Source organism: Callorhinchus milii, unplaced genomic scaffold (assembly GCF_018977255.1).
Source record: "Callorhinchus milii isolate IMCB2004 unplaced genomic scaffold, IMCB_Cmil_1.0 Scaffold10, whole genome shotgun sequence".
Taxonomy (NCBI): Eukaryota; Metazoa; Chordata; class Chondrichthyes; order Chimaeriformes; family Callorhinchidae; genus Callorhinchus; species Callorhinchus milii.
In genome coordinates, this window is record NW_024704751.1 from 221,718 (window position 1) to 248,194 (window position 26,477).

At 47.5% G+C, this 26,477-nt stretch overlaps 1 protein-coding gene across 1 annotated transcript in view; it reads left to right on the forward strand.

Annotated features, from left to right (window-relative positions):
* auts2a (activator of transcription and developmental regulator AUTS2 a) overlaps window positions 1-26,477 on the forward strand; it is a 174,366-nt gene that overhangs the window by 104,280 nt on the left and 43,609 nt on the right. The window contains exon 5 of the mRNA XM_042338545.1: window positions 9,567-9,596. Coding sequence (XP_042194479.1) covers window positions 9,567-9,596 — 30 coding nt within the window. The remainder of the gene's footprint in view (window positions 1-9,566; window positions 9,597-26,477) is intronic.

Sequence of the window (26,477 nt, forward strand, 5' to 3'; positions counted from 1 at the left end):
TTATTTATTTATGCAGACCAAAGTGGCTATCCAAGGGAGATGGTTTTGGAAGGTTTTGAAGACAACTATATGGTGCCCTTAATGTATGATAATGTTTTGGAACATTGACAGGTACAGTGCCAGTCTCCCAGCAAGGCAGGCCGATGTGACAATATAGGGTCAAAGAGCGAGGTTTGTGGTTGGGATTTAAAGACAGACAGGGGGAGACAGAGGATAGATAGTGACGGATAGAGAGGATAAATAGAAGGAAGCAAATACGGAGGGACTTTTAAGTTAACTCCATGTTTGTGAATGTCACCAAGAATGTAGATAAAGCAAAGGAGGGGAGTGAGCAGGAGTCAAGAGTACTGGGCAGGTGCTGTGAGGAGATGAAGTGGAGGTAATGGGTCAATGTGGATTGAAACCAGGGGAGTACGGCCCCACTGAGGCGGATGTGAGAGGGGGCTGGAGCAGAGGTAGGCCAGGATGTGAGAGAGGAAGCGAAACAAAGAGGTTTTGATGGAGATTTCCAGTGGCTGGAGCGGAGTGGCCAAAGCCACGATCAGCCAGAAGAAATGAGCCGTGATCTCGAGTGGGCTATTTCTTGTACCGTTTGGCCCTGGACACCTGGAGGTTAACAGAATTACAACATGTTAACTAATGGTGGAATATATTGGAAGGCTGGAAATAACTAAGGCTAAGACATCAGTACAGTTGGAGGCAAACAGAATAATGATTCAAGTTCTATCAGAAATTGCCAACCACCTTCAGGAGCCGGAGGTTCACAGTCTGAGGCCTCTCCGCTGGGTCTGGCTGGAGGCTCTTAGGCGAGCGGCCAGAGGAATGCGTGGTTCCGTGCCCGTCCCCACTTCACGCTGGCAGAACAAATGGACGTTACCTGCTGCTTACAAACATCAGCGCTGCTTCCTCAGCCTGCCGTACTCCAGGGAAGGACACAACACAAAGGTGCCTCAGGCACCATCTGTTTGTGCCGCTGCTGGCTCCACGTGCTGCCTTCACAGCTGTCGAGGGGACCAGCCTTCCTGACAAGGTAGTTTGATGCATTTCAGCTGTTTTTTAAGGTTTTAAGTTTGTGTCTAAATGGATGATGGGCAGGTCCTTGCCCAGCAGAGCAACGTGATCCCTCCACGTGGGGCCGGAGCTGGCGATAAACTGTGGAGGATTTGCATCTGAATCCAAAGTGTCGTAGTGTTTACTGCAAGGACTCTAACCTTCTCTCCTGAACTCCAACTCCCCCCCAGCACAGCGCTGTATCCACTTTCTGTTCCCCAGACATTGCACTGAGCACCAAGCTTCCATTTCCTAGAAACTGGGAACCACATTGTTACCATTGCTGTCGCTCACTCTCTGTGTCGGATTGTCTCACACAGTTTGTTAGGATGTGTTGTGTAATGATAATATTGTAATAACAATAATCCTTATGTTTGGGATTGCGTCGTTCACGTCAGGCGGATGTCTGACTATGATTCACAAGTTATACTGTAAAGTGTAGTGACTGTGTATTGTGGACACATGCGTAGACTTCACTCATCACCACATCCTACTTTAAACTGCTGAAGCAGTTAGTTATTTCCCCACCATGTTACCCAGCCCAGCAATTCAGTCCGACATTGGTGAGATGTTGTTTTAGGTGAGCCTGAGTGATGGGTGACCCCAGGCCTGAAAGCTAAAGATCTGCTTGAGAGCCCTGTATCAGACACTGTGGTGGGCTGGTAACTGCCTCATTGGGACATCTGTGGAGAACAGATTCTCCAAATAAAAGCAAAAAAAAAACTAATTTTGGAAGAATTCCCATTTCCCATTAAGCTGTGTGAAAATGAACCTGTGCAGTAGCACCTTGGCTGTCTCTCTCACACACACACACAGACCAGCCCTGAGAGAGGGGAGATCGAGGTCTGTCATCATTCAGTCTGTTGTAACTTGTCACGTCAGGGTGTCTTATAAAGTGCCGATTCAGGGAAAGATTACACTGGGAGCTGGCAGAGAGAGGAGAGCTGTTAGTTGGGGATGTGGAATGCAAATATTCCCATTAACAGAAAAAGCAACTCTCATTTTGGAAAGGATCACTGCTGCTCTGTGCTGCCCCAAACAAGAAGGATGTTCTGGTGAGGAAGCAGGTGCCTCCACGTAGGTCAATTGGGCTTCTTAAGTTACTGCAGATTTGCATTTTAATTAGGCAGTTGAGTGAGTGTGTTGGCAGATAGGCTGTGCCTGTCCACAGCCCTGACTTCTCACTTACCCAGTGTAGACCCAGAGAAGGCAACTCCTTCACACACAAAGTGCTGAGACCCAGAGGGACAGAAGGTGTGAGATGTATTGCTAGCTCCGCACTTGAGATATTTGCTGTAACGCTACCTCCCTGCTCTGTCCCTATCGTGTCTGCTGGTGCTGCACCAAGTCAATAGAACATGAGTATTTCCAAATGCCTGCACCTCTGCTGAATGAGCAGCAAAGTGAGTGTCAGCTCTCACATTTCTCCCTTTGCCTCTACCACGCATTCGTAACTTTGCATCAGTTCAGCAAGTTGACCATGAAGGGTTAAAAGGCAGATGATGGAATATGTTAGTGTGAGGGAACCTTAGAGAGAATGATTCCAGTGGCACAGTGTATCTGTCTTTGTAAATGATTGTGAGGGTTCTGGAGACAGAAGAGAGATGGCACCAGTAAACTGAGCACCACAGTGTGACTGCAACAAGCTTCAGGGTTTTTTTTGGTCAAAGCTGCGGTGGGTTAAGTGGCTGAATTACTCTAAATATAGAGACGCAAGAACGGATGGAGCTCAAGCCGCGCCGATTTGAAAAGAGTCTTGTGGCTGTTTAATAACGTTTCTCAATCGTCCTGAGCAGCAGGGCCGGCTGGGAAAACCCATCAGCAGATCCACATCAGGCAGCGAGGTGCTCAGCAGGGCTGTGCTCAGGTCCTGGGCTCAGCTGGAGGAAGATGGGCTCAGAGATGACAATCAAGGGTTGATTTGCCAACACATTTCTAATGATTAAAATGTAATTAGCACACTGAGTGCCTCCTCCCCAGCTAATTTTAATCCAAGCTGTGACTGGCAGGCAGACGACAGCACTGTGGCTCAGTGGCAGATGGAGCCTCACACAGTGAGAGACTAAAACCATTTTGCAATGTGGCTGTTCACATCAGAAAAGCATCAGGGTGCTTGGCTTTTATAAGGCCCCTGACAGCAACACATCAAATTGTCTCTCTCGGCTTGGACCCTGGCAATGGTGCTCCATCCTTCACACCCTCCCACACTCACAGCAAGCTTATCTGCCAATCTGCACCATTAACTCTTTGTTTCTGGAGAGAAACTGTTTTCTTTATTGCGTATTAGCTCTTAATGCTGCTATAGAATGTTAAATAATAATACTTACAATAGGTATAGTGCCTTTCACGTTGAGAGGATGTCTCAAAACAATTCACAGCCTCTCGTATATTGTTAAAAGGGAGTGACTGACTTGTGGGCAAACATGGCAGCCATTTGCGCACAGTAATGCTTTGAAACATAGAAAGGGGATTAGACTATTCAGCCCCTTGAGCCTGTTCCACCATTTTGTAAGATCATGGCTGATCTGTACCTCAAGTCCAATTACCCGCCCATACCCTAAATCGAACAAATATCTATCTACCTCTGTCTTGAAAATGTGAATGGATCCAGCTATAATCCACAGCCTTTTGGGGGAGAGAGTTCCAGATTTCCACTGCCCTTTGGGTGAAAAACTGCCTCCAGATTTCACTCCTAAATGGCCTGGCTTTAATTTTAAGATTATGCCCCTTGTTTTGAATTTTTCCCGTCAGAGGAAATGGTTGATCTGTATCTACCATATGGAATTCCTTTATTATTTTAAAAACCTCAATCACATCACTCCCCAACCTTCTAAACTCAAGGGAATAGAGTTTAATTTAACTCCTTAACCCTCAGTATCATGTCCCATTGTAAAGGAGCCTTGTTGTGTTGTGCTATGTCTGGCCAGGCTGAAGATGTTAAAATGATGAAGTGTGGTTTTTCTGTGTCATTTCAGCCATGTCCATTTTCTGGACCTATTTCATTGTAACGTTCCAAGGTAATTCCATTTCACAATCAAACACAAGTTTCCCTTTCCTAACCAGGACACCAGCTTCCCTTTCCTAACCAGGACAATTGGTTGTGTTGGAATGGGTTTGGACTCCTCATCCTTGCCTCTCAGTTCTAGTGCTGCCAGAGATCTGAAAGCAGTCTTGTGTCCAGGATTTACATATCACTTGCTTAAAAGGGACGACAGCAATTGCCGCTGTGCTCTGTCTGCCTGTGCAGAAGCCTCGTTCAGGAGCACCTGTGAAGAGACAGCTGCGGGGATGAGAACTGAAAGAAGTTCAGTTGATTAAATCATCATCAAGTCAGGCTGCAAAATAGTCAATTCTGCTTCCCGTCGCTACTGATCTGCTTTTCCTTTAAAGTAATAAGCTATGGCACTCTGCACTGAGCGATTGTGGACTTCCACTAATGTCTGCTTCACAAGGTAGGCCACCCATTCCTGTGTGTGCTCACAGAGAGGCAGTCGCAGCACTGGACACAACAGGAAAGCAAAAAGAGCCAATTTTTTTTAATGGCTCACAAAACATTAACGATTTCCGTGTTTGGAAATACAGTTTTGCTTTGAAGAATAAAATGCACTTTCCATGAATTATAGCAGTGAGACAGTCTGCTATGGAGTGTAAAAGCCATTTAGTATTGAGCAAAGTGATCTGTGCTGCCCCTTCACAACACTCTGGTTACTCACAAAGAGGGCCATCAAGCATCGTTTAGCTTTTCCCTCGCAACCTTGATCTGATCATACGTCCTGTGGTTCTGTTATTACAAAACCCTAAAAATTCACCTGTTTTGGCCTTCAAACATGACAGGAGTTTTGCAAATTCTTAAATTTAGTATCAATTTGGAAGCCGGTTCTTAAAAAGACTTACAGGAAATAAACAGCCTCTTAAATTAAAACTGATGGAAGAATTTCCCAAACACCTGCTTGATTTTATGACCAAAATCTTAAGGCTCAGACCATATGGCTATTGGGCCTCTGGAGTTCTTGGTTGGTCAGTTTGGGCTGGGAACAACAATATAAATGTGCTTTGTCCAGTGATGTGACTTTTTTTAGGTAGCAATTTGATTTTGCGTTAAATTATGTAAAATGTTTTTCTAAGCGAGCCGGGGAATGGCCTTTACGCCGCTGTGAGGGTCTGTCCCTTTGGCATCGTCTCCTGACTTAATTCACAGCCATCAGAAATCAAAGGACTTGTCATACATTTTTAAAACGATTGAGCCTTCAAAAATTTTATGAGTTTATTAAAGATTCACTTTGAAGATCCTGTAAGAAAGATGTGAGCGGAGGATGTAAATTCCATGCATCGTTTTTTTTTCAAAATCCAATTTCAAACACTATTAAGGTGGTAATTAAAGATTCTTTCCCTGTAGATGTACCAATATGCGGTGACATACAAGAATGTCACAGTGTCTCCTTCTGTCCTGCTCTGAGTCAGACCACAAACACACTGCTGTTAAGTGCTCAGACACTGCTCACTATATAAATGCAAGTTGTTGTTGACAATATTCAACACTTCCTGGTAATAATTCTGAATTTATGCATTCACAATCCCATAATTTGGAGTAAATCTGAATCCAAACCTGACTTGCATCAGGATGTCCAGATCTCCAAGATGCCATGTTTGTACTTTAGTGACTTTCAGAAATCACAATTTAGCTTTTTTGCCAACATCATAAAAGGGAATCTGCAATTAGCACTTCATCCGAATATCACAAAATAGTCCTGAGTGATTTGAGCAGATTTACTACATTCACACAAAATTTAGATTGGAAATGATGTCGTCTAACCATTGTCTGCTGACTTCAAACACTTCCTTTCTTGCTAAACTCTCCTCGCTCTGACCTTCCCTGAGCTTCTGCTCCATGTACCGCCTCATGGTGGGCAAATTGAACCTTCACTTCACCCCTGCCTGTCCCATCCCACACAGCAATGTCCCACAAATAGCCGTGAAGTGAATGACCAATGTTATCTGGAGGATAATGTGACATTGGCTGGGACTGGGAGAAACTCCCTTCTCTTGTCCAGTAGTGACCCAAACAGCAGACCCTACCTTGCTTTAATGTCTCATCCGAAGGCCAGCAGTAAGAACCCAAACCTTGTAAGAACATCAGATCAAAACATCAACAGCAAAACAGAGAGGTCCAGTTACAGTCTTTGTAGTCAGTGTAGAGACGGTTCTTCTTTAAGTACAGCTCTTGTTTTTTAAATGCACTTAGGCCCCACTCACGCAAGTGTTTGAAGTGTTTTGCACAATTTATTTTATTGCCTTTCCATAATTTATAATCTATAAGCTGCTGTAGAACATCGATCTCTGACGAGAGCTGATCACTGTGCTCTGGTAGGGTGGGGGGGAATTACAAATGCAATGGCAATATGCCTGATGTGCTGGTTGCAGCTCAGCGTGTGATTCTGTGCCAGAGATTGAGCTCTCCAAAGCACCAAAGGCTTTTATCAGGAGCTGAGTGCAATGACGCTGATTCACAGCCCGTCAATCATCCAATGGCCTGATCTCGGTTTGCTTGCAGAACGATCAGAGATAGAACTGCCTCCGGGTCCCAGCCACGCTGATGATTTGTGGGAAATAAGCAGTTGTGAGGTTTGGTGGATAAAAATGACAATTTTTGTGGGAGGAGGTTTTACTTGTGAAATTGTAAGACTTGGCTCAGCCGTTGAATGCTCAGCTCTGTGTTGGAAGGTTGTGAGCTCACATTCCAAGATGAGGCTGCAGTGCTGATGCTGGGGATGGCAGTATTGTGATGAGAGGTTAACCTGTCTGCCTGCTCTTTAAGGTGGACATTGAAGATCCCATGGCATTACCCTATATTTGAGAAGTGAAGAGCGTTTCTCCTACCAATCTTCCAGTTAACAGAGAGTAGGGACGATATATATATATATATATAACTGACTTGGATGAAGGAGTAGAAAGGTTTATTTCCAAATTTGCAGATACTACGAAGGAGACACAGTAAATTGTGTAGATGAGAGCAGGAAGTTACAAAGATAGATAGATTAAGTGAGGGGGCAAAACTGGCAGATGGAATTCAATATGGGGAAGTGTGAAGTCATCCGCTATGGATCCAAAAATAGCAAAACAGAATATTTTCTAAATGATGAGAAATTAAGAACTGTGAAGGAGCAAAGGGATTTGGTGTCCACATTCACAAATGACCAAAAACAAGCTCACAGGTACAAAAGGTTATCAAAAAGCTAATGGGAAGTTGGTCCTTATCTCAAGGGGCCTGGAATATAAAGGAGAGGAAATGATGCTTCAACTGTATAGAGTTGGTCAGACCCCATCTGGAGTACTGCATTCAGTTTGGGGCACCTCACCTCAGGAAGGATATATTGGCTCTGGAGGAGGTGCAACACAGATTCACCAGAATGATACCAGGGTTTAAGGGTTAAATTATGAGGACAGATTGCATAAACTTGGCCTGTATTCCCTTGCGTTCGGAAGGTTGAGGGTTGATCTGATTGAGGTTTTTAAAATAATAAAGAGATTCGATATGGTTGTGGATTATGGCTGGAACCATTCACATTTTGAAGACTGAGGTGGATAGATATTTGTTAGGTCAGGGTATCAAGGGATCATAGAATCATAGAATTATACAGCACCGAAAGAGGCCATTCGGCTCATCGTGTCTGTCCGGCTCAGTGAAAAGAGCTTCCACTTCAACCCCACTACCTCGCTCTCTCCCCATAGCTCTGATCAACCCCACTCCCCGCTTTCTTCCCATAGCCCTACAAACTTGTCCTCCCCAAATAATTATCTGCATCTCTCTTAAAAGTTATTGTCAAATCGGCTTCCACCAGCCTTTCAGGCAATGCATTCCAGATCCCAACAACTCGCAGTGTGAAAAAATTTCTCCTCATCTCCCTTTGTTTCTTTTAACAACTATTTTAAATCGGTGTCCTCGGGTTACCAACCCACCCGCCAGTGGAAATAGTTTCTCCTGTTCACCCGATCGAATCCCCTTGTAATTTTGAAAACTTCTATTAAGTCTCCTCTTAATCTTCTCTGCTCCAAGGAGAATAATCCGAGCTTCTCTACCTCTCCTGATCACTGAAGTCCCTCATTCCTGGTACCATTCTGGTCAATCTCCTTCACACCCTCTCCAAGACCTTGACATCCTTCCTAAAGTGTGGGGCCCAGAACTGAACACAGTCTCTCGCTGAGGCCTAACCAGTGTTTTATAGAGGGTCATCATAACTATCATTATTTTGTCGTGGAGAAGTGCCACTGGAGTTCATCATAGGATACGGGATAAAGGCGGATAATTGGACTTGAGGTACAGATCAGCCATGATCGTAGAGAATGCTGGAACAAGCTTGAGGGGCTGAATGGCCTCCTCCTGTTCCTATGTTTCTATCAATTACTTCATAGCTGTTTGTAGAAATTTGCTCGGTGCTAAATTTCATAATTCTACATGACATTGTCTCCCTGGTGATTGGTTGGATTTTCTGTCAGTCTTGGTGGTTGGATGAATCAACCATCAGTCTTCATCACCCTCGGTGAACTCCAATCAAGCTTGCTGCTCAATTCAAATCCTTTATTTTATTTTAAACAGAGAGATCTTGTCAGCTTACCCAGCCTTTGATGAGATAAGCTCCTCGGAATAAAAGTATTCTGATCCTTCCATTCTTAGCCTGCAGCTTAGCTAGCTGTCAAGTGGAGGTTAGCTTCAATCGTCATCAAACATTTCCTTACTCCTTACTCCTATGCCAGAGCTGCTCGGCGCTGATGGGAGCTTCGCGCCAGGGGCTGGGCGAGAAGACCGCACAAATCCCACGGGTTTAGGAGAAGGGAGCACAGCGGTGCAACCATGTGCCTGATACAACACACACACACACAAACTTGGTTTATTAATCACTGGTTCATTAAGATGCGAGGAGGTTGGGGGTTAGAGGACCTCAGCATCCCTAACAGGCACAGACGATATTAACATGCCCAGAAGGAAGGGTAAAGGGATGGAGGTTTGTGATTTGACTGTCGGCATCCTCTCTATACCACCTCCTCGCCCACAGTGGCCACTGTCCCAAGTACTGGCACCTCCATAGTCTCTGTGTGTCTGATGCACTGCAACCATAGGAAACTGAGGCTCGGGAGTGAGACGTTGCCCTGTGTGAGAGGGGCCTTCAGCAGGCCATCAGTCACACCACAGCTCCCAAAATGTGTGATGTCTGAGCAGCATCAGAGGATGAAAGGCTTTCAGCTTCTGTTTGGCACCACGTCGTTCAGAAACATTTCTATATTTAATCGACCGAGCAGTGAGTGGCCTGAGGCCTTAGTGTAAAATATTCACTCTGTGACCACTGTTAGGAGCAAGGCTAAGTCGAGCCACCAGGAATCAAAACGGACACTTTCAGGGTTTTGGCCGACACAAGTTAGAGTTAGAAACCGGCCAAGCATAAAGATGTTTATTGGCTCGACTTTGATAGTTCGTACATAACTGTTGCTTTTGGCTAATGTTTCTTTCCTTTTTGTTTCAGTGCGACAGTGAAAGTGATCCAGATGAGAAGGTACGTTTCAGTTTATTCTTGAGCAATTCTCAATCGCATTGGTGTTCCCTTGTGAGTGTTTTTTGTCACGGAGGAAGTACCACTGAGATGAAGATAGTTACGGGTGGTTAAAATACACCATTTTCTTTGGTTCAGTGAAGGGCAGTACAATGTGTGCCCTGTAGATCACTGCCAGGTCAGTATTTGGTGACCAGAATTGAAGTGATTGGCAAAGGCATTGTTGGATGGAACAGCCAACCTGTGTCTCTGGTTAGCAGCTGACACATAGAGAGATGGGAGTAAGGAATCGATCGCTTGCTGCCTCCTGTGGTCTGAGTAAATCTGGCTGTGTTTCTGACGGGAGTCAGTGTGCTCTGTTAGTTAGGTGTGTGTGCTCTGCTCTGCTGAACCACACTCGCCTCCGAATGTTCAGCTGAAATATCAAAGAGGAAACAGTTTTAGCAAAAGGATCAGCGAGGTGGTGAATTGTAGCTTGAGCAAATGCCAACAGAAAATAATCACAACTGTCACTGGAAGCCAAGCAAGGTGAAAATTGCTAACACTTATCACATTGCCAGTAATTAATCTGAATTGGAAATGTTTGGGGATTATGAAATTCTGTTCATTTAATAACAATGATTGGGTTTCATGCGGTTATCTAAATGAGTTTAGGGTTTAAGCGTTGAAACTGTTTGCTCCACTGGGCTGGGCTGTGCTCAGTGTGTGTGAGGCCACTCGTGTGGCTCAGGTTATTAACAAAGTCCAATTAGATGCCTACGTTTTATCCACTTTCTCATTGCTGCGAGTTTTTGTATGTTGCGTTTGCTGGATGTTTTGATTGCCTGCACGCGCAGTCTAATATAAAAACATTATTCTGCCTGAATATTGGTAACAGTTCTGTTCCTGGTTCAACCCTACTGAAGTGTGGCATAAAGCCACACACTACATCACGACTGGCTCAGTCCTGCACAGAGCACTGCTTGCGTTGGTATTTAGACAATGTGGTGAACCATGAATGGACCAATGGTGACCTGATGGTCTTAATGCAAGAATTCAGATACATTTTCAGATCCACAGCTGGCTGGGACGAGACTCCTGTTATAGTAGCAGAGCTTGGAATGAACAGAAAGTTATAAAATCATAGAATGTTACAGCATTACCCAGGCCAGGTCTGCTCTAGTGCTTTCCTCCACATGAGGCACATACTCTAATTCCACTCTCCCACTGACTCCCTGTGCCATGTTCCAGCCCTAGATTCCACTACACGAGCTGTTGTGGTAACACTCCTATCCGCAGACATTTTTTTCTCCCTCTCCCATTTTCCTGTAAGAGTTCGGTCCTTCAGCTTTGTTTATTGAGGCTTCCGAGCGAGAGCGTGAAGGGGCTCCAGGCTCAGGTCAGGGCTGGCTGTGGTTTGGCTTCAGCCCCTCTATACATAGTGACGTGCCTCCCATTGTGGCTACGTTTGCCTTGAGTTATGTAATATTTAGCAATGCGTGTTTGCAGACTGTAGGAATATTTAGGAATCCTTCAAGCAGATGGCCCCGTGCTATTGGGGGCAGAATGATGGTGAGTGGAATGTCACAGTTCCACCCGGCCCTCCCTGTAACTCACCCCGGATACGGATTACACGTGGGCAAGCTGGGATTTGGGTTTCCATTTGTTTGAGATGAACAGACTGATCTCCGATTGCTCCTCCCCACCTCTGGGACCTATTAAACTTTCACCAACCTGTCCGTCCCTCTGCTCTACAGGCACTGGCCATCCCCAAGTTCCCCACCCTGCCCGCTCCACCATCGGAGGTCAGACCTTCAATCTTTCTGCCCCAACCCTCTATCCCAGAGTCCCTCCGTCTCACCCTTTCCCTTGCCTCCTTCAAGGCCCATCTCAACACCTTCTTTTTTGACCGCTCTTGTGGTCACTTTCCCTCCACCACCCTTCCTTGAATCTCATGAGGAATCGTGCTCCTGATTATCCAGAAACCTCCTGCTGGAAGGTGGACATGTGTGAAGGTTGGGTGATGACAGCATTGAGATTCAGCTCTGCTGGCTCGTCTCTGGAGAAGAATTCTCTGCCAACACACGCATATCTTAGAGGCTGACGCGTGCAGAATGACCACAGGGGAGGTATGGAAAGGGCTGGTGAAAGCCTCTCCAAGGGAGGGAGAGGGACAGTGTTGAGTAGAACGGGTAAAGGAAATGAAATGATTGGCCGTGGTATATAATGTGATAGGGAAGAATTACACAGGATTTATTGCCAATTCTGTTAACGTTTTGCAAAGAGCAAAATATTCAGTAGATAGGATCTGGAGCTGCAGAAAGATTTCTAAATGAAACTTGACAAATGTTAGTAATTGGCTGTGTTGCTGGTGCTGAGCACACATGTAATGGAGCATTAGTGTAGAGCTGTTTCATATTTAAAGTGTAAAGGGAGAGTGAGACCCATAAATGCAGTCAGATGCAGAATGTGAGAGTCTGGACAGGGCCATATATTGTGTGGATCTGACACAGGGGACACACTGCGTGCTCTGTGATGGGAACGCTCTGTACTAAAAGGCACATTTCTGTAACTTAAGAAGTCCCAGCAGCTGGGCATCATAAATAAAGATGAATAATTTGAATTAATAATCGTTTCCACACGTTGTGTTGCTGGTGGGGAAGGTGTGGAGTTACAGCAGCCTGTTTATTCAGCTGTTGCTCCATTCCCTTATCTACACATCTTCACTGCATCGATTACTTTGCAAATCTCCACAAGGAGAGCTCACACCAAGAAAATAATGTGCATTTCAGAGATGGACTTCAAATCCAAAAATATGGTTTATTCATCGCAACGCCATTATGCTGATCCAACTTGCCTGGTTAAAACCGTCCGTAGGGCATCGACTCACACGTCTGCCCTTCCAACACTCATTATTGAATCACGTAGGTTCGGATTCAATAGCTCCAATCGTCTATCAGGCACCAAGTCCTGGCTGATCTCCAACTTTCTTCACTCGAACATTGAGCAGATAGAGGCTTGACTCATGTCAGTGTCTATTCACCTCAAGCACATGCTGCCTGGATACACACTGCACCTCGTGTCTCCCACCCACTGTACCCCAACATTAGCGGCAGATTCTGCCCCCGCTCTCTGGAACCCCATTCAGGGGTCCCTCTGGCCGGCCTCCCTCCCCTTGCTCAGGGCCTGACTAAACACCTACCTTTCTGTCCGTGCTTATGGTCATCAATCTTCTCTCCACCCCCTATGGCTCCCACCCTCCCCCACCCCCTCTGGCCTCCAGCCCCTCCCCAAACCCCTCCGGCTCCCAACCCCTCCCCCATGCGCTCCGGTTCCCACCTACTCCCCCACCCCCTCTGGCTCCCACCCCTACCACCTCCACCGTGAGGCCCAGGCAGTGGTATGAAGCGTTGTCCTGATGTGATAGACATTGTGTAAATATTTTTGTTCCTGTCTTCACCAGAGGCTCCGCAAAGCCAAATAATTCCCACAGCCCCTCCCCCCACAGCACACCCCCCCAACAGGATATTTTGTGCCTCATGTTCTGCACCTTGAGTTGATGGCCTGGGATTGGAACACAGACCAGTAACGTTCTCTGTTACTCAGGCTTTCCTCTCTCAGAGTGCTGAAAACCACCCTTGACTTTGCCTCACTCGTTGAGAGGACAATGTTGTTACTGAGTTTGGGGTTAGCGTTGGAGTGAGACTAAGTGTAACTTATTCAATAACATTCATTATACAGCCAGACCTCGTGTGGGGCTCCCACCCTCTGCTGTGCCAGCGTGAAACCTGTACGTTCAATCAGACTCCACCACTTTCCCAGCACTCAGCATTCGCTGATTCGGTCGTTGCCACCTGATCCGGAGTCAAATGGGAATTGTTTGATTTTCTTTAAATCAGAAAATGAAAGCCTGCTCTTCCGAGAAGCCGCTTTATGCGGGTGACGGGGCCTGAGCAGGTTTCCCAGAGACGCCAGTTGTTTGGCTGTGGTTTTTATGTTGACAGACAGTTGTGTGTGTGGGCTCACCCGTCTCGCATCGCCCTGTCATTGTAAACAGTGACCTGTACGAGCGAGTGCTCAGCTGTGACAGTTTAATGGGTTGTTGGTTGACAGGTAAAGTACACGTTATAAAAGCAGGACTTTTATTAGTTTTTCTTTGACTGATATGAAGCGGTTACTGTAGTTACCAAATGCTGTGTGGATATCTGTGTGTGTGTGTATATGTGTAAGGTGTGCACACTAGTGCATATGCACACGGATGAGTGTGCACAAGTCCATCCCGAGACCCACCTGGTCTCTTTGTGAAACCATTTAGTCTTAAGACTGTGCAGAAATTTGGAAATTTCTTACATTGAATCTTAATGAGTATTGGTAAAAGGAGGGAAGATTGATCTGCAGATTAACCTTTAGAAAAGAAATATTAAGCAAAAAACACATAAATAAATAAATAATAATTTGGCCACGGCTGTTTGTGGGACACTGCTGTGCGCAATTGGCTGCTGCGTTTCGCCCACGAATATACAGTCAATTCACTTTACAGTATATTCTGTGAAGCACTTTGAGACACTTTGAAGACATGGTAAGGTGCTGTATCAAATGCAAGGATTATTATTATTAATAATGTGTGGGCTGGCACAGTGGTAGCACTCTCGTCTCTGAGTCAGAAGGTGGTGGGTTCAAGTCGGGACTTGGAATTACATGGAGCTCTGTGACGCTCCAGTGTAGTGCTGGGATGTGTTGTGTTGCCGGAGGCACCGAGTTTCAGATGAGATGTTAATCCAAGAGCCTATCTGCATGTTCAAGTGAACGTTAAGATCACTCATTCCATGGCTGTTTGTGGGGCATTGCAATGCCTGCTGCATTTTGCCCACAAAGTACACAGTCACGACACTTTAAAGTATATCCTGTGAAGTGCTTTGAAACGTCTCAATGACATGATAGGGCGCTGTATCAAGTGCAAGGATTATTATTATTATTATTAATTTGAAAGCTGATGCTTTTTAAGATGCACAGAAGGCCATATGATATTGTGCAGGTTCATGGGGAGTTGGGTAGCTTTAAAAGGGAAGTGGATAAATATTTGAAAAGTATTAAAGGGAATGGCAGGGAAGGGAGGGGATGACCGGAGTGGGGGGTGGGGTGGGGGTAGGCGTCAAGTAAATGGACCCGGTCCAAGCACAGTGGCCTCCTTGTGTGCTGTACAATTCTGATTTTACGAGATAAATGCAGCAGTATATTTGGAGTGTTGCAAGGTGCATCCCATCCCGACTCCTCTCAGTTTGAGTGAGGCTGTGAGGAGGGCCGGCAGCACTGTATCGCACTGCTCTATGTGGCCTCCAGGTTAAGCTCATCAAGAAAGGCCAGCAATGGCCTGCTTTGTTTCTTTGTTCAGTCGAAGGCAATTCTACACTGGTCTCTTAAGATGCAAAGGTAATTTACAGCAAGATGTGTATTACTTGAGTCATTCGGTGCCTTATGTTAAATGCACAGTGTCCTCACGGAGAGCAGTGGTGGCTCTGCGTGTTTGTGTGAGAGAGGGCAGAGAGTAGGGAACAGGAAAGCTTATTGAGGCTGTTGTAGCTGAGGCTGGAGGATGGTGTTTACAGGCGAGAGAGCTCACTAGGCCAAGGTGGGAGCTGATTGTGCCACAATGTCCTGTCAGGCAATGATTTGTCAAGTACTTTATCACCAATGTCATTTTGCAGTGTGTTGTCATAGGTAACATATCACCCTTTTCCCTGCTTTATACCCATTTCATGTAGAAAATTTGTATTTACTTTGGGAATGTAATTTGTTCCTTCTGGAGAATATGACCCTGAGCTGAGTCGGATCATGGGTTAGTTGAAGTGATATTTTCCTGCTAATGGTAGTCGTACATCATTCTTGTCAGCCAGGGTTAGGAGGAAAGAGCGTTACAGCTCCATTTTACCACTGCAGATATCTGCCATGATTTGGTGTAACAAAGTATGACATGACTGTCCCACAGAGTGTATTAAAATGTTACCCGGTCCTCCCAGCGCACGCTCGAGAGAGAGCCTGAGGCAAGCTTACTGAGGCACACCTGAGTGGCCCTGGCACCTCTCAGCAAGGTGATGGGCTGTGTGAGGTGATGGGCTGTGTGAGGTGATGGGCTGTGTGTGCCGTGCGCCCAGTGCCTGTGTGTCTTGGTGCTGGGCTGTGCTGCCACTGACCGATATGTTGGTATTAGCCGAGCCAGAAGCACGCTTGGCTTCACACTGGAATTATTTCTCCTGCCTCGTGCAATTTAACCTGCACCTCTGCTGTCAGGGCCCTGACAGGGGAAATGGAAAGTCCTTAATTTACAGCCACGATTACAGTCAGTACAAACCCTGGTCTGGTTGTGTCGCCTCACTGCACTGAAAATATCGCTGCTCACTTGCTGAGTAAAATAGCCCGTCGAGATGTTGCCAGTCGGCAGTGAGGCCTTCCCTGCAGGTTTCCTTGTGTCTCCGCTGATATCTCCATCGTCTCTTACACCTTTCCAGCAATCATACCAGCTTTGTGTTTTATTTGTATTTTGAATAAATATCAGGTACAGGTATCAAGTTCAGGCACAGATCAGCTACGATCTTATAGAATGGCGGAACAGGTTCGAGGGGCTGAATGGCCTCCTCCTGCTCCTATGTTTCACACACACAATCACACACACACACAGGACTGAACAAGAGGCAGTGCGGGAATATTGTGTTGGGTGGCAAAATAGCAGAAGCAGGAAAGTGTGTCAGTGCAGAAGGAGAGTGTGTCAGAGAGAGACTGTGTCAGAGGGAGCGCTGTAACTGGTGGCAGTTTTTCACCCCAAGGGTAGTGGACATCTGGAATCTCCCCCAAAATGCTGTGGATTATGGTGAGATCCATTGACAGCTTCAAGACTGAGGTGGACAGATGGTTGTCAGGTCGGGGTATCAAGGGATACGGGGCAAGCAGCGTGTAATTGGAGTTGAGGTACAGATCAGCCATGATCATATAGAATGGTGGAACAGGCTCGAGGGGCTGAATGGCCTCCTCCTGTTCCCATGTGCCTACAGCCACACTGCGATATTATTTTCACTAACAATCATGTTAGGTCAACATTCCAGAAAGCTGCCTGACTGCTCACCCTGGTTAGAGCATCACACTGGAGCGAGCTGGCTATTTTAGATTGTGTTCAGTGTTAGGCAGAGAACTCATGGGAAATTATCTCACATTTCTTGATAGCTTGATCAGATTTGTAATACAATTTTCATTTACTTGGCCACCATTGATCCCATTAACTTTGTCTGAACACAGCACAGGTTATGATGACTCCAAGACTGTTGTTATAATAATAATAATGGTAATAATAATAATAATGCTTGAATTTGGTATAGAGTCTCATCAGGGACGAAGCTGCTTCAAACCCCCACCTGATTGTCCAACCATCAGTGACTGAAGTTCAGCCATTCAATGTGACCTGCTGGTGGGGTTTGCGAGTTGACTAAACAGTGAGTCACTGAGTGTTAGGCCAGATCCTGGCATGTGTAGGGTCCTGGGTCGTTAGTGTAAAGCTGGTGAGCAAATCTGTCCCCAGTGGGAATGTAGCATGGCTCGCATCATCCATCCTCTCCTTCCTGGACTCACTTTTTTCCTTGAGGGATTATTATCAGGCGTAAGGAAACTTGCCCAAGGTTTTGCCCTGTCGGGAATCAAACCCAGGTCTCTCGCTTGCGAGGCGAGTGCTTTAACCACTGAGCTACAGGACTCCACTCTACGGGGTGTAGAGAGCACGCATCAGAGATGTTTCCCCGGCCCCCCCGACTCCCACCACAGCTTAATGTATTTGCATTTTGCTCATTTCAAATTTGCGCGATATAAAAGTGGGTTAAATTGACAGTTGCGTTGCTGTAAAATGTTCACTTTAGTGTTTATCTTTCTTGTTATCAGAAACCAATGCTGAATAATGAGGCTACACGTTTTCTGTGTGGGACCTGAGAGCTCATTACCCAGTGAGCTGCCTCTGTCTGCACTCATGGCTGCTCGGGGAACCATTATGATTATGGCGGAAATCTCTGAAGCTATTACCAGGAGGAGACAGAGGGCTTTGCTGTAGACAGACTAATGGACTCATTTGTAATTGGGGGAGAGAACTAAGTTGCTGGCAATGGCTTTATTTGATGGATTGTGTCAGACCGCATACTAAATGTGATAAATGAGCGCCGAGGCTTGTTTGCTCAGTGGGTTTTACAAAAGCCCCTTTTCTCCTGAGCCTTAGTGACACACAAGCTGGTGTTGGAGCCAGCGAGCGGGAGGTGGTGAAGGTGCGGGAAGACATGTTAAATGGTAAATCGGTAGCAAGTGATTGCTGAGTGCTGCTCTAGTCAAGGAGCTCGGTTTGTGCAGAAATAAAAATCTAAATGGGAAATAGCAATGTCTGCGCTTTAGTAATGGTTTATCTTAATTGGCATTCGGGGTGAATAGAAAGTCTTCTCGTGTTTTCAGTCGGTCACATCATTGACTGACGAGCCGCACACTTGTGGATTGGAGATGGGTGTGTGAGTATGTGTTTGTGCTGGTCTGTGTTTTTATGTGTGTGTGTGTGTGTGAGTGTATATGTGAGTGTGCATGTACAAAATTTGTGTGAGCACGTGTGTGTTTGTGTTTTTGTGTGAGTAAATGTATTTGTGTGTGTGTGTATGTGTTTGTGTGAATGAGTGTGTTTGTGTGTGAGTGAGTGTTTGTGTGAGTGAGTGAGTGTGTGTGTGAGTGTGTGTTTGTTAGTGTGTGAGTGAGTGTGTTTGTGTGAGTGAGCATGTTGGAGTGCGGTTGTATGAGTGAGCGCGTTGGTGTGAGTGTGTGAGTGAGTGTGTAAGTGTGTGTTTGTGTGTGCGTGTGTTTCTGTGTGCGTGTGTTTGTGTGTGTGAGCGTGTTTGTGTGAATAAATGTGTTTGTGTGAGTCAGTGTGTTTGTGTGTGTGCGTGAGTGTGTTTGTGTGTGCGAGTGTGTTTGTGTGTGTGTTTGTGTGAGTGAGTGTGTTTGTGAGTGTGTGTTTGTTAGTGTGTGAGTGAGTGTGTTTGTGAGTGTGTGTTTGTTAGTGTGTGAGTGAGTGTGTTTGTGAGTGTGTGTTTGTTAGTGTGTGAGTGAGTGTGTTTGTGTGAGTGAGCATGTTGGAGTTGAGCATGTTGGAGTGCGGTTGTATGAGTGAGTGCGTTGGTGTAAGTGTGTGAGTGAGTGTGTAAGTGTGTGTGAGTGTATGTTTGTGTGAGTGAGTGTGTTGGTGTGAGTGTGTAAGTGTGTGTGAGTGTGTGTTTGTGTGAGTGAGTGTGTTGGTGTGAGTGTGTACGTGTGTGTGAGTGAGTGTGTTTGTGTGAGTGAGTGTGTTGGTGTGAGTGAGTGTGTTTGTGTGAGTGACTGTATTGGTGTGAGTGTGTGAGTGAGTGTGTAAGTGTGTGAGTGTATTTGTGTGAGCGAGTGTGTTGGTGTGAGTGTGATGATGTGGTGTGTGAGTGAGTGTGTTGATGTGAGTGTGTGAGCGAGTGTGTTGGTCTGAGTGTGATGATGTGGTGTGTGAGCGAGTGTGTTGGTGTGGGTGTGATGATGTGGTGTGGGTGTGATGATGTGGTGTGTGAGTGAGTGTGTTGATGTGAGTGTGTGAGCGAGTGTGTTGGTGTGGGTGTGATGATGTAGTGTGTGAGCGAGTTTGTTGGTGTGAGTGTTGGTGTGAGTTTGTGTGAGTGACTGTGTTAGTGTAAGTGTGTTGGTGTGAGTGTGTTGGTGTGAGTGTGTGAGTGAGTGTGTTGGTGTGAGTGAGTGTGTTGGTGTGAGCGTGCTGGTGTGAGTGTGTGAGTGAATGTGTTGGCGTGAGTGTGTGTGTGTTGGTGCGAGTGTGTGAGTGGGTGTGCTGGTGTGAATGTGTTGGTGTGAGTGAGCATGTTGGTGTGAGTTGGTGTGAGTGAGTGCGTTGGTGTGAGTGTGTGTGTTGGTGTGAGTGTGTGAGTGAGTGTGTTGGTGTGAGTGTGTGTTGGTGTGAGTGTGTGTGTTGGTGTGAGTGAGTGTGTTGGTGTGAGTGGGTGTGTTGGTGTGAATGTGTTGGTGTGAGTGTGTTGGTGTGAATGTGTTGGTGTGAGTGTGTTGGTGTGAGTGTGTGAGTGAGTGTGTTGGTGTGAGTGGGTGTGTTGGTGTGAGTGTGTTGGTGTGAGTGAGTGTGTTGGTGTGAGTGAGTGTGTTTGTGTGAGTGACTGTGTTGGTGTGACTGGATGTGTTGGTGTGAATGTGTTGGTGTGAGTGTGTGTGTTGGTGTGAGTGTGTTGGTGTGAGTGGGTGGGTTGGTGTGAGTGTGTTGGTGTGAGTGGGTGTGTTGGTGTGAGTGTGTTGGTGTGTGTTGGTGTGAGTGTGTTGGTGTGAGTGGGTGTGTTGGTGTGAGTGTGTTGGTGTGAGTGTGTGAGTGGGTGTGTTGGTGTGAGTGGGTGTGTTGGTGTGAGTGTGTTGCTGTGAGTGGGTGTGTTGGTGTGAGTGTGTGAGTGGGTGTGTTGGTGTGAGTGGGTGTGTTGGTGTGAGTGTGTTGGTGTGAGTGTGTGAGTGGGTGTGTTGGTGTGAGTGGGTGTGTTGGTGTGAGTGTGTGAGTGAGTGTGGCTGTGACTGTGGTTGAAGGGCCTCAGGTCTGGGTGGTGACGAGGTGCCAGAGCTCAGCCAGAGCCCATCTCAGGGTGAACCTGTACCGTGTCTTGTCCTACCGGCCTGGCCTGGGCATTGCCACATTGTGAGAGATACAGGCCCAGGGGGAGACACACGGTCAGGGGGAGACACAGGCCCAGGGGGAGACACACGGTCAGGGGGAGACACAGGCCCAGGGGGAGACACACGGTCAGGGGGAGACACAGGCCAGGGGGAGACACACGGTCAGGGGGAGACACACGGTCAGGGGGAGACACAGGCCCAGGGGGAGACACACGGTCAGGGGGAGACACACGGTCAGGGGGAGACACACGGTCAGGGGGAGACACAGGCCCAGGGGGAGACACACGGTCAGGGGGAGACACACGGTCAGGGGGAGACACAGGCCCAGGGGGAGACACACGGTCAGGGGGAGACACAGGCCCAGGGGGAGACACACGGTCAGGGGGAGACACAGGCCCAGGGGGAGACACACGGTCAGGGGGAGACACAGCCCAGGGGGAGACACACGTCAGGGGAGACACAGGCCCAGGGGGAGACACACGGTCAGGGGGAGACACAGGCCCAGGGGGAGACACACGGTCGGGGGAGACACAGGCCCAGGGGGAGACACACGGTCAGGGGGAGACACAGGCCCAGGGGGAGACACAGGCCCAGGGGGAGACACAGGCCCAGGGGGAGATACAGGCCCAGGGGGAGACACACGGTCAGGGGGAGACACAGGCCCAGGGGGAGATACAGGCCCAAGGGGAGACACACGGTCAGGGGGAGACACAGGCCCAGGTGGAGACACATGGTCAGGGGGCGATACAGGCCCAGGGGGAGATACAGGCCCAGGGGGAGACACACGGTCAGGGGGAGACACAGGCCCAGGGGGAGATACACGGTCAGGGGGCGATACAGGCCCAGGGGGAGATACAGGCCCAGGGGGAGATACAGGCCCAGGGGGAGACACACGGTCAGGGGGAGACACAGGCCCAGGGGGAGATACACGGTCAGGGGGAGACACAGGCCCAGGGACCACACAGGCCCGGGGGAGACATAGGCCCAGGGGCCATATAGGCCCGGGGGTCATACGGGATCCAGGGGGAGACACGGGGTCAGGGGGAGACACGGGGTCAGGGGGAGAATCACAGAGTCTTAGAATTTTACAGCACAAAAAGAGGCCATTCGGCCCATCGAGTCTGTACGGTTCTTTGAATAGAGCAATTAATGTCAGTCCCACTCCCGGCCCTTTCCCCATAACCCGCAAACCCGTCCTCCTCAAATACCCGTCCACCGCGTTTTTAAAAGTAGTTATCGAATCGGCCTCCACCGCCCTCTCAGGCAATGTTCCAGATTCAAACAACTCTCTGCGTGAAGAAATTTCTTCTCACCTCTCCCCTCGGCTTCTTTTAGAGACTATTTTGAATCTGTGACCTCGAGTCACCGACACACCCACCAGTGGGAACAGTTTTCCCTTTCGAACCTATCAAATCCCCTCATGATTTTGAAGACCTCTATTAGGTCCTCGTAACCTTCTCTGCTCCAGTGAGAATAATCCCAACCTCTCCAGCCTTTCCTCATCATCACGGTCCCTCATTCCTGGACCCATCCTCGTAAATCTCCTCTGCACCCTCTCCAATGCCTTAACATCCTTCCTATAGTGTGGGGCCCAGAACTGGGGGCAATATTCTACCTGAGGCCTAACCAGTGTTTATATGGGTTAATCACAACCTCCTGACTCTTGTACTCTATGCCCCTATTTATAAAGCTTAGTATCCCATATGCCCTTTTTATAGCCCTATCTCCCTGTCCTGCCACCTTCAAGGATTCATTTACCTGCCCCCCCAGGTCTCTCTGTTCCTTCACCCCCCCCTTAAGATTGTATTACCGCCTATATTGCCCCTCATTCTTTCTTCCAAAATGCATTACCCGCATTTCTCCACATTGAAACTCATCTGCCATGTGTCGCCCATTTTACCATCTGTCTATGCCTTCCTACAGTCGGCTCCTGTCCTTCTCACTGTTTACCCCCTCCCTAACTTTGTGTCAACCGCAAACTTAGAAATAGTGCTTGCTATACCCAATCCAGATAGGTCCAGGGGGAGTCCTGAGATTGGACAATACCTGGGAACCATCTTGCAGTAGCAGGAAATGGGAGTCAGAGCTTTGTGGGGAGAGAGAGAGGAAAAATATTGGCGAGAAATACAGGGATTGTGATGCTGGTAATTATTATGGAATAAACCGTCTCCAGTGAAACAGTATCCTCTCTCAGTTCTGTATCCCAGCTCCCCAGAGCTGGCCTCCTGCAACCCTCTACCTGACTTGTCCACGAGAGCCAGTGCACTTGTGTCTTGTGTTTGGAGAGGAAAGGGGAACATCAATCAAGATAATGGCACAAAGTGTTGGATACTCCTTTAAGAGTTTCATAGATGTCATAGATTTCATAGAATGTTACGGCACAGAAGGAGGCCATTCGGCACATCGAGTCTGTGCGGCTCTTTGACAGAGCGTCACTTTCACTAACCCCACTCACCAGCTTTCTCCCCATAACCCCACAAACCCGTCTTCTCCAGATACCTATCCAGTTCTCTCTTAAAGGCTGTTATCGAATCGGACTTCACTGCCCTTTCGGGCGGATCATTCCAAATTCCAACAACTCGCTGAGTGAAAACATTTCTTCTAACCTCCCCTGTGCTTCTTTTGGTAGATATCTTAAGACTGCGACCACGAGTCACAGACACACCTACCAGTGGAAACAGCTTTTCCCTATCTCGCCTGTCGAAACCTTTCATGATCTTGAAGACCTCTATCAGGTCCCCGCGTAACCTTCTCTGCTCTAATGGGAAAAGTCCTAATTTCTCCACTGTCCTCATAGCTAAGGTTCCCCATTCCTGGTATCATTCTCGTGAATCTCCTCTGCACCCTTTCCAGTGCCTTAATGTCCTTCCTGAAGTAAGGTGCCCAGAATTTGGCCGCAGTACTCCAGCTGAAGCCTAACTATGTTTTGTATAGTGGCAATTACCAAAAGGACCATTAAAGAAGGACAGAAAGTACAAAAGGTAACAGGGAGTGGGGCCGGGTGTGTGGTTTACAGTGGGTTATTGAGGTGGGTTATTTAGGTGAATTATTGAGGTGAGTTATTGAGGTGGGTTATTGAGGTGAGTTATTGAGGTGGGTTATTGAGGTGGGTTATTGAGGTGGGTTATTGAGGTGGGTTATTATTGAGGTGGGTTATTGAGGTGGGTTATTTAGGTGAGTTATTGAGGTGGATTAATGAAGTGGATTAATGAAAGTTTGGGTTGACAATTAAAGAAACTACCAACAAACCCTTGATTTGGATTGAATTATATTACACAAATGACTGGAACTCGTTCAAACCCATTTGGAAGGGAATTTTTTTTTATGTATTCCACTTCATTTATTCTCAGTGATGTGCTGGGGTTGGGAGTTGGCTGGGATGGAGAGCCACATGCCAAAATGTGTGAATAATTTACAGCGGTTCCCATTCCTGCCACAGAGCGTATTTAGGTCCTGGTTAACTTCAGCCAAACACTGCAGATCACTGAAAATCCTGGCTCCAGATCAGGTCGATCGTTGGTTTCATTTAGTGTCAGAATGACACTGCCTCTCCAGAGAATCATTCCGTAACCATTGACTAGGCTGCGTTTCAGCAAAGAGGCCAGTGAAGTAACCAGCCAATAACTATTTAAGAACATAAGAATTTGCTAGGCAAAGGAAAGACTATGGTCCATCCAGTTTGCCTTCCACCATCCTGAAAGTCGCTTGACATGTCGTTGTTCCAAACTATATATTGTATCCCGCGATATTATTTCCTAACAGAAATTTATCTTTCACTCGCAAAATATACAGTTAATTCACTTTATTCTGTGAAGCGCTTTGAGATGTCTCAAAGACATGATAAGGCGCTATATCAAATGCAAGGATTATTATTATTATTAATTTGCTATCTATATGGATAGCCGGAACGCTGTCCTGGTCAAAGAGTATTGTGGAAATTGTTACAGGATTGGGTGTAAATGGGATTTAGCGTGTATGATTTCTAACGGGAATCTTCACTGAGGTAAACTGAAGATCACAGCGGTGATTGAGGGCTAATGCACCCCGGTGTGCTGTGCCATCAGTTACCTGGAGGAATTCCTTAATTAAGGAATCCAATTAGAGATGTACGGGCCCTGAGAAGCAGTGGTGTGTTTGTGGCTTTCCTGGGAGTCGAGTCATTGACTCCCATTGCTGCTATAATCTGCACTGTATTCCATCACTTTCATTAACACGTAAAGAGAGACCGACTGAGGAACGTGCTTCCAGTGGCTGTGGATCTGGGGCTCAGCTCACAGCAGTTGCTGTTCAGATCAGGAGGATTTGGTCATCTCCCTGGCCATGAAGTGACAGCAAATCAGCCTGGGAGGGAGAGGGGGAGTGAGGGAGGGCACAGAGACAAGTGGCAAAGCAACGTGTTGTGTCTGGTTTACATGTTAGGAGCGTTTAGGGACACCCCCTACCCCCCGTTTGAGACAGTGAGGAGGTTGTGTGAGACCCTGGATTGAGGTAACGAGAGCTACAGTGAAGCCAGTGTGCAGTATTGCTGAAACCACCCCAATAATAATAATCCTTGCATTTGATATCGCGCCTTATCACATCTTCAAGAGGTCTCAAAACGCTTCAAGAATATATTGTAATGGGAATTGACAGTGTATTTTGTGGGCGAAATGCGACAGCCAATTGTGCACAGCAGCGTTCAACAAACAGTCATAGATTATTATTATTAAGGGATTATTACCCCCAGAAAAGCAAATCCGCCAATCAACTTACAACCGGGTTCCTACGTGTGGTTAAACAGAGGCGTGTGGAGTAAGGAAACTTACCTAAGGTTTCGCTCTGCCCAGGAATCAAGCCCAGATCACTTTCCTCTCTCCATAGATGCAGCCTTTCCGGCTGAGTGTTCCCAGCAACTTCTGTTTTTATTAACGAACAGTCACCAAGGTTACAGAGAGTTCATGTCCTGATGTGATTGACGCTGCCTTTGGCCTCAGTGGGTTTGTGTTGGGCTTTTGACAGTTTCTGCAGCTGATGTGAGAGCGTGAATGTCTCCAGTTTCAAAATGGACGTTGATTTGATGGAGTGAGTGTGGCTCCATTGGGGCCATCAGTTTCATTCCCAGCTTTAACAACAACAACAAAATTGCATTTATAGAGCCCCTTTCACGTCGGGAGGACATCCCAAAGCCCTGGACAGTTGGGTCGGGACCCGAGCATTGGGGGGAAATGGTCAGGGTGAGGGGAGGGAAGGGAGGGAGCGAGGAGGGAGGAAATGGTCAGGGTGAGGGGAGGGAAGGGAGGGGGTAGAGAGTCGAGAGGGGAGCTAAAGGCACGGCTGAAGAGAAAGGTCTTGAGACCGGCCTTGAAGGAGAAAAGGGAGGAAGCAGCGAAGGCACTGGGGGATGGAGTTCCAGAGCCTCGGGGATGAGAGGCTGAAAGCCCGTCCACTGATGGTAGGGCGGTTAGGGCAGGGGATGTAGAGCAGACCGGAGTCAGAGGAACGGAGGGTAAGTAGGGGGAATAGTAGGTCGGAGAGGTAGCAGGGAGCGAGGCCGTGAATGGCCTTGTAGGTGAGGATGAGAATCTTGAATTCGATCCTCTGGGGGAGGGGGAGCAGTGGAGGCGAGCGAGGGCAAGGGTGAGGGAGAGGGTGAGGGAGAGGGCGAGGGTGGGAGTGATGTGCTCGCGGTGTCTGGTGCGGGACAGTACACGAGCTGCAGAGTTCTGAATGACCGGCAGTGTGGAGGGAGGGCCGGGAAGGCCGGCGAGGAGAGAGTTCCCATAGTCCAGCCTTGAGGTGACAAAAGTGTGGACCAGAGTTTCAGCCGCGTGAGGGGTGAGGTAGTGCCGTAGTCTGGCGGTGTTCCGGAGGTGGTGGAAGGCGGTGCCAGTTGTGGCGCAGATGTGGGGAAGAAAGGACAGCTCAGGGTCGAACAGAACGCCGAGGTTCCTGATGGCTTTGAGAGGTGGAGAGTGCAGCCTTGGACGCTGATGGTGTCAGCGCCCGAGGTGCGGAGGCGCTGACGTGAGCCAATCAGGAAGGCCTCAGTTTTGCGCACGTTGAGCTGAAGAAAGTTGTCAGGACATCGGTGGTCGTGGAGTTGAGGGTAGAGGAGGAAAGGTAGAGTTGGGTGTCATCCGCATACATGTGGAAGTTAACCCCATGTTTGCGGATGATGTCACCACAGGGGGAGCATATAGAGGGTGAAGAGGAAGG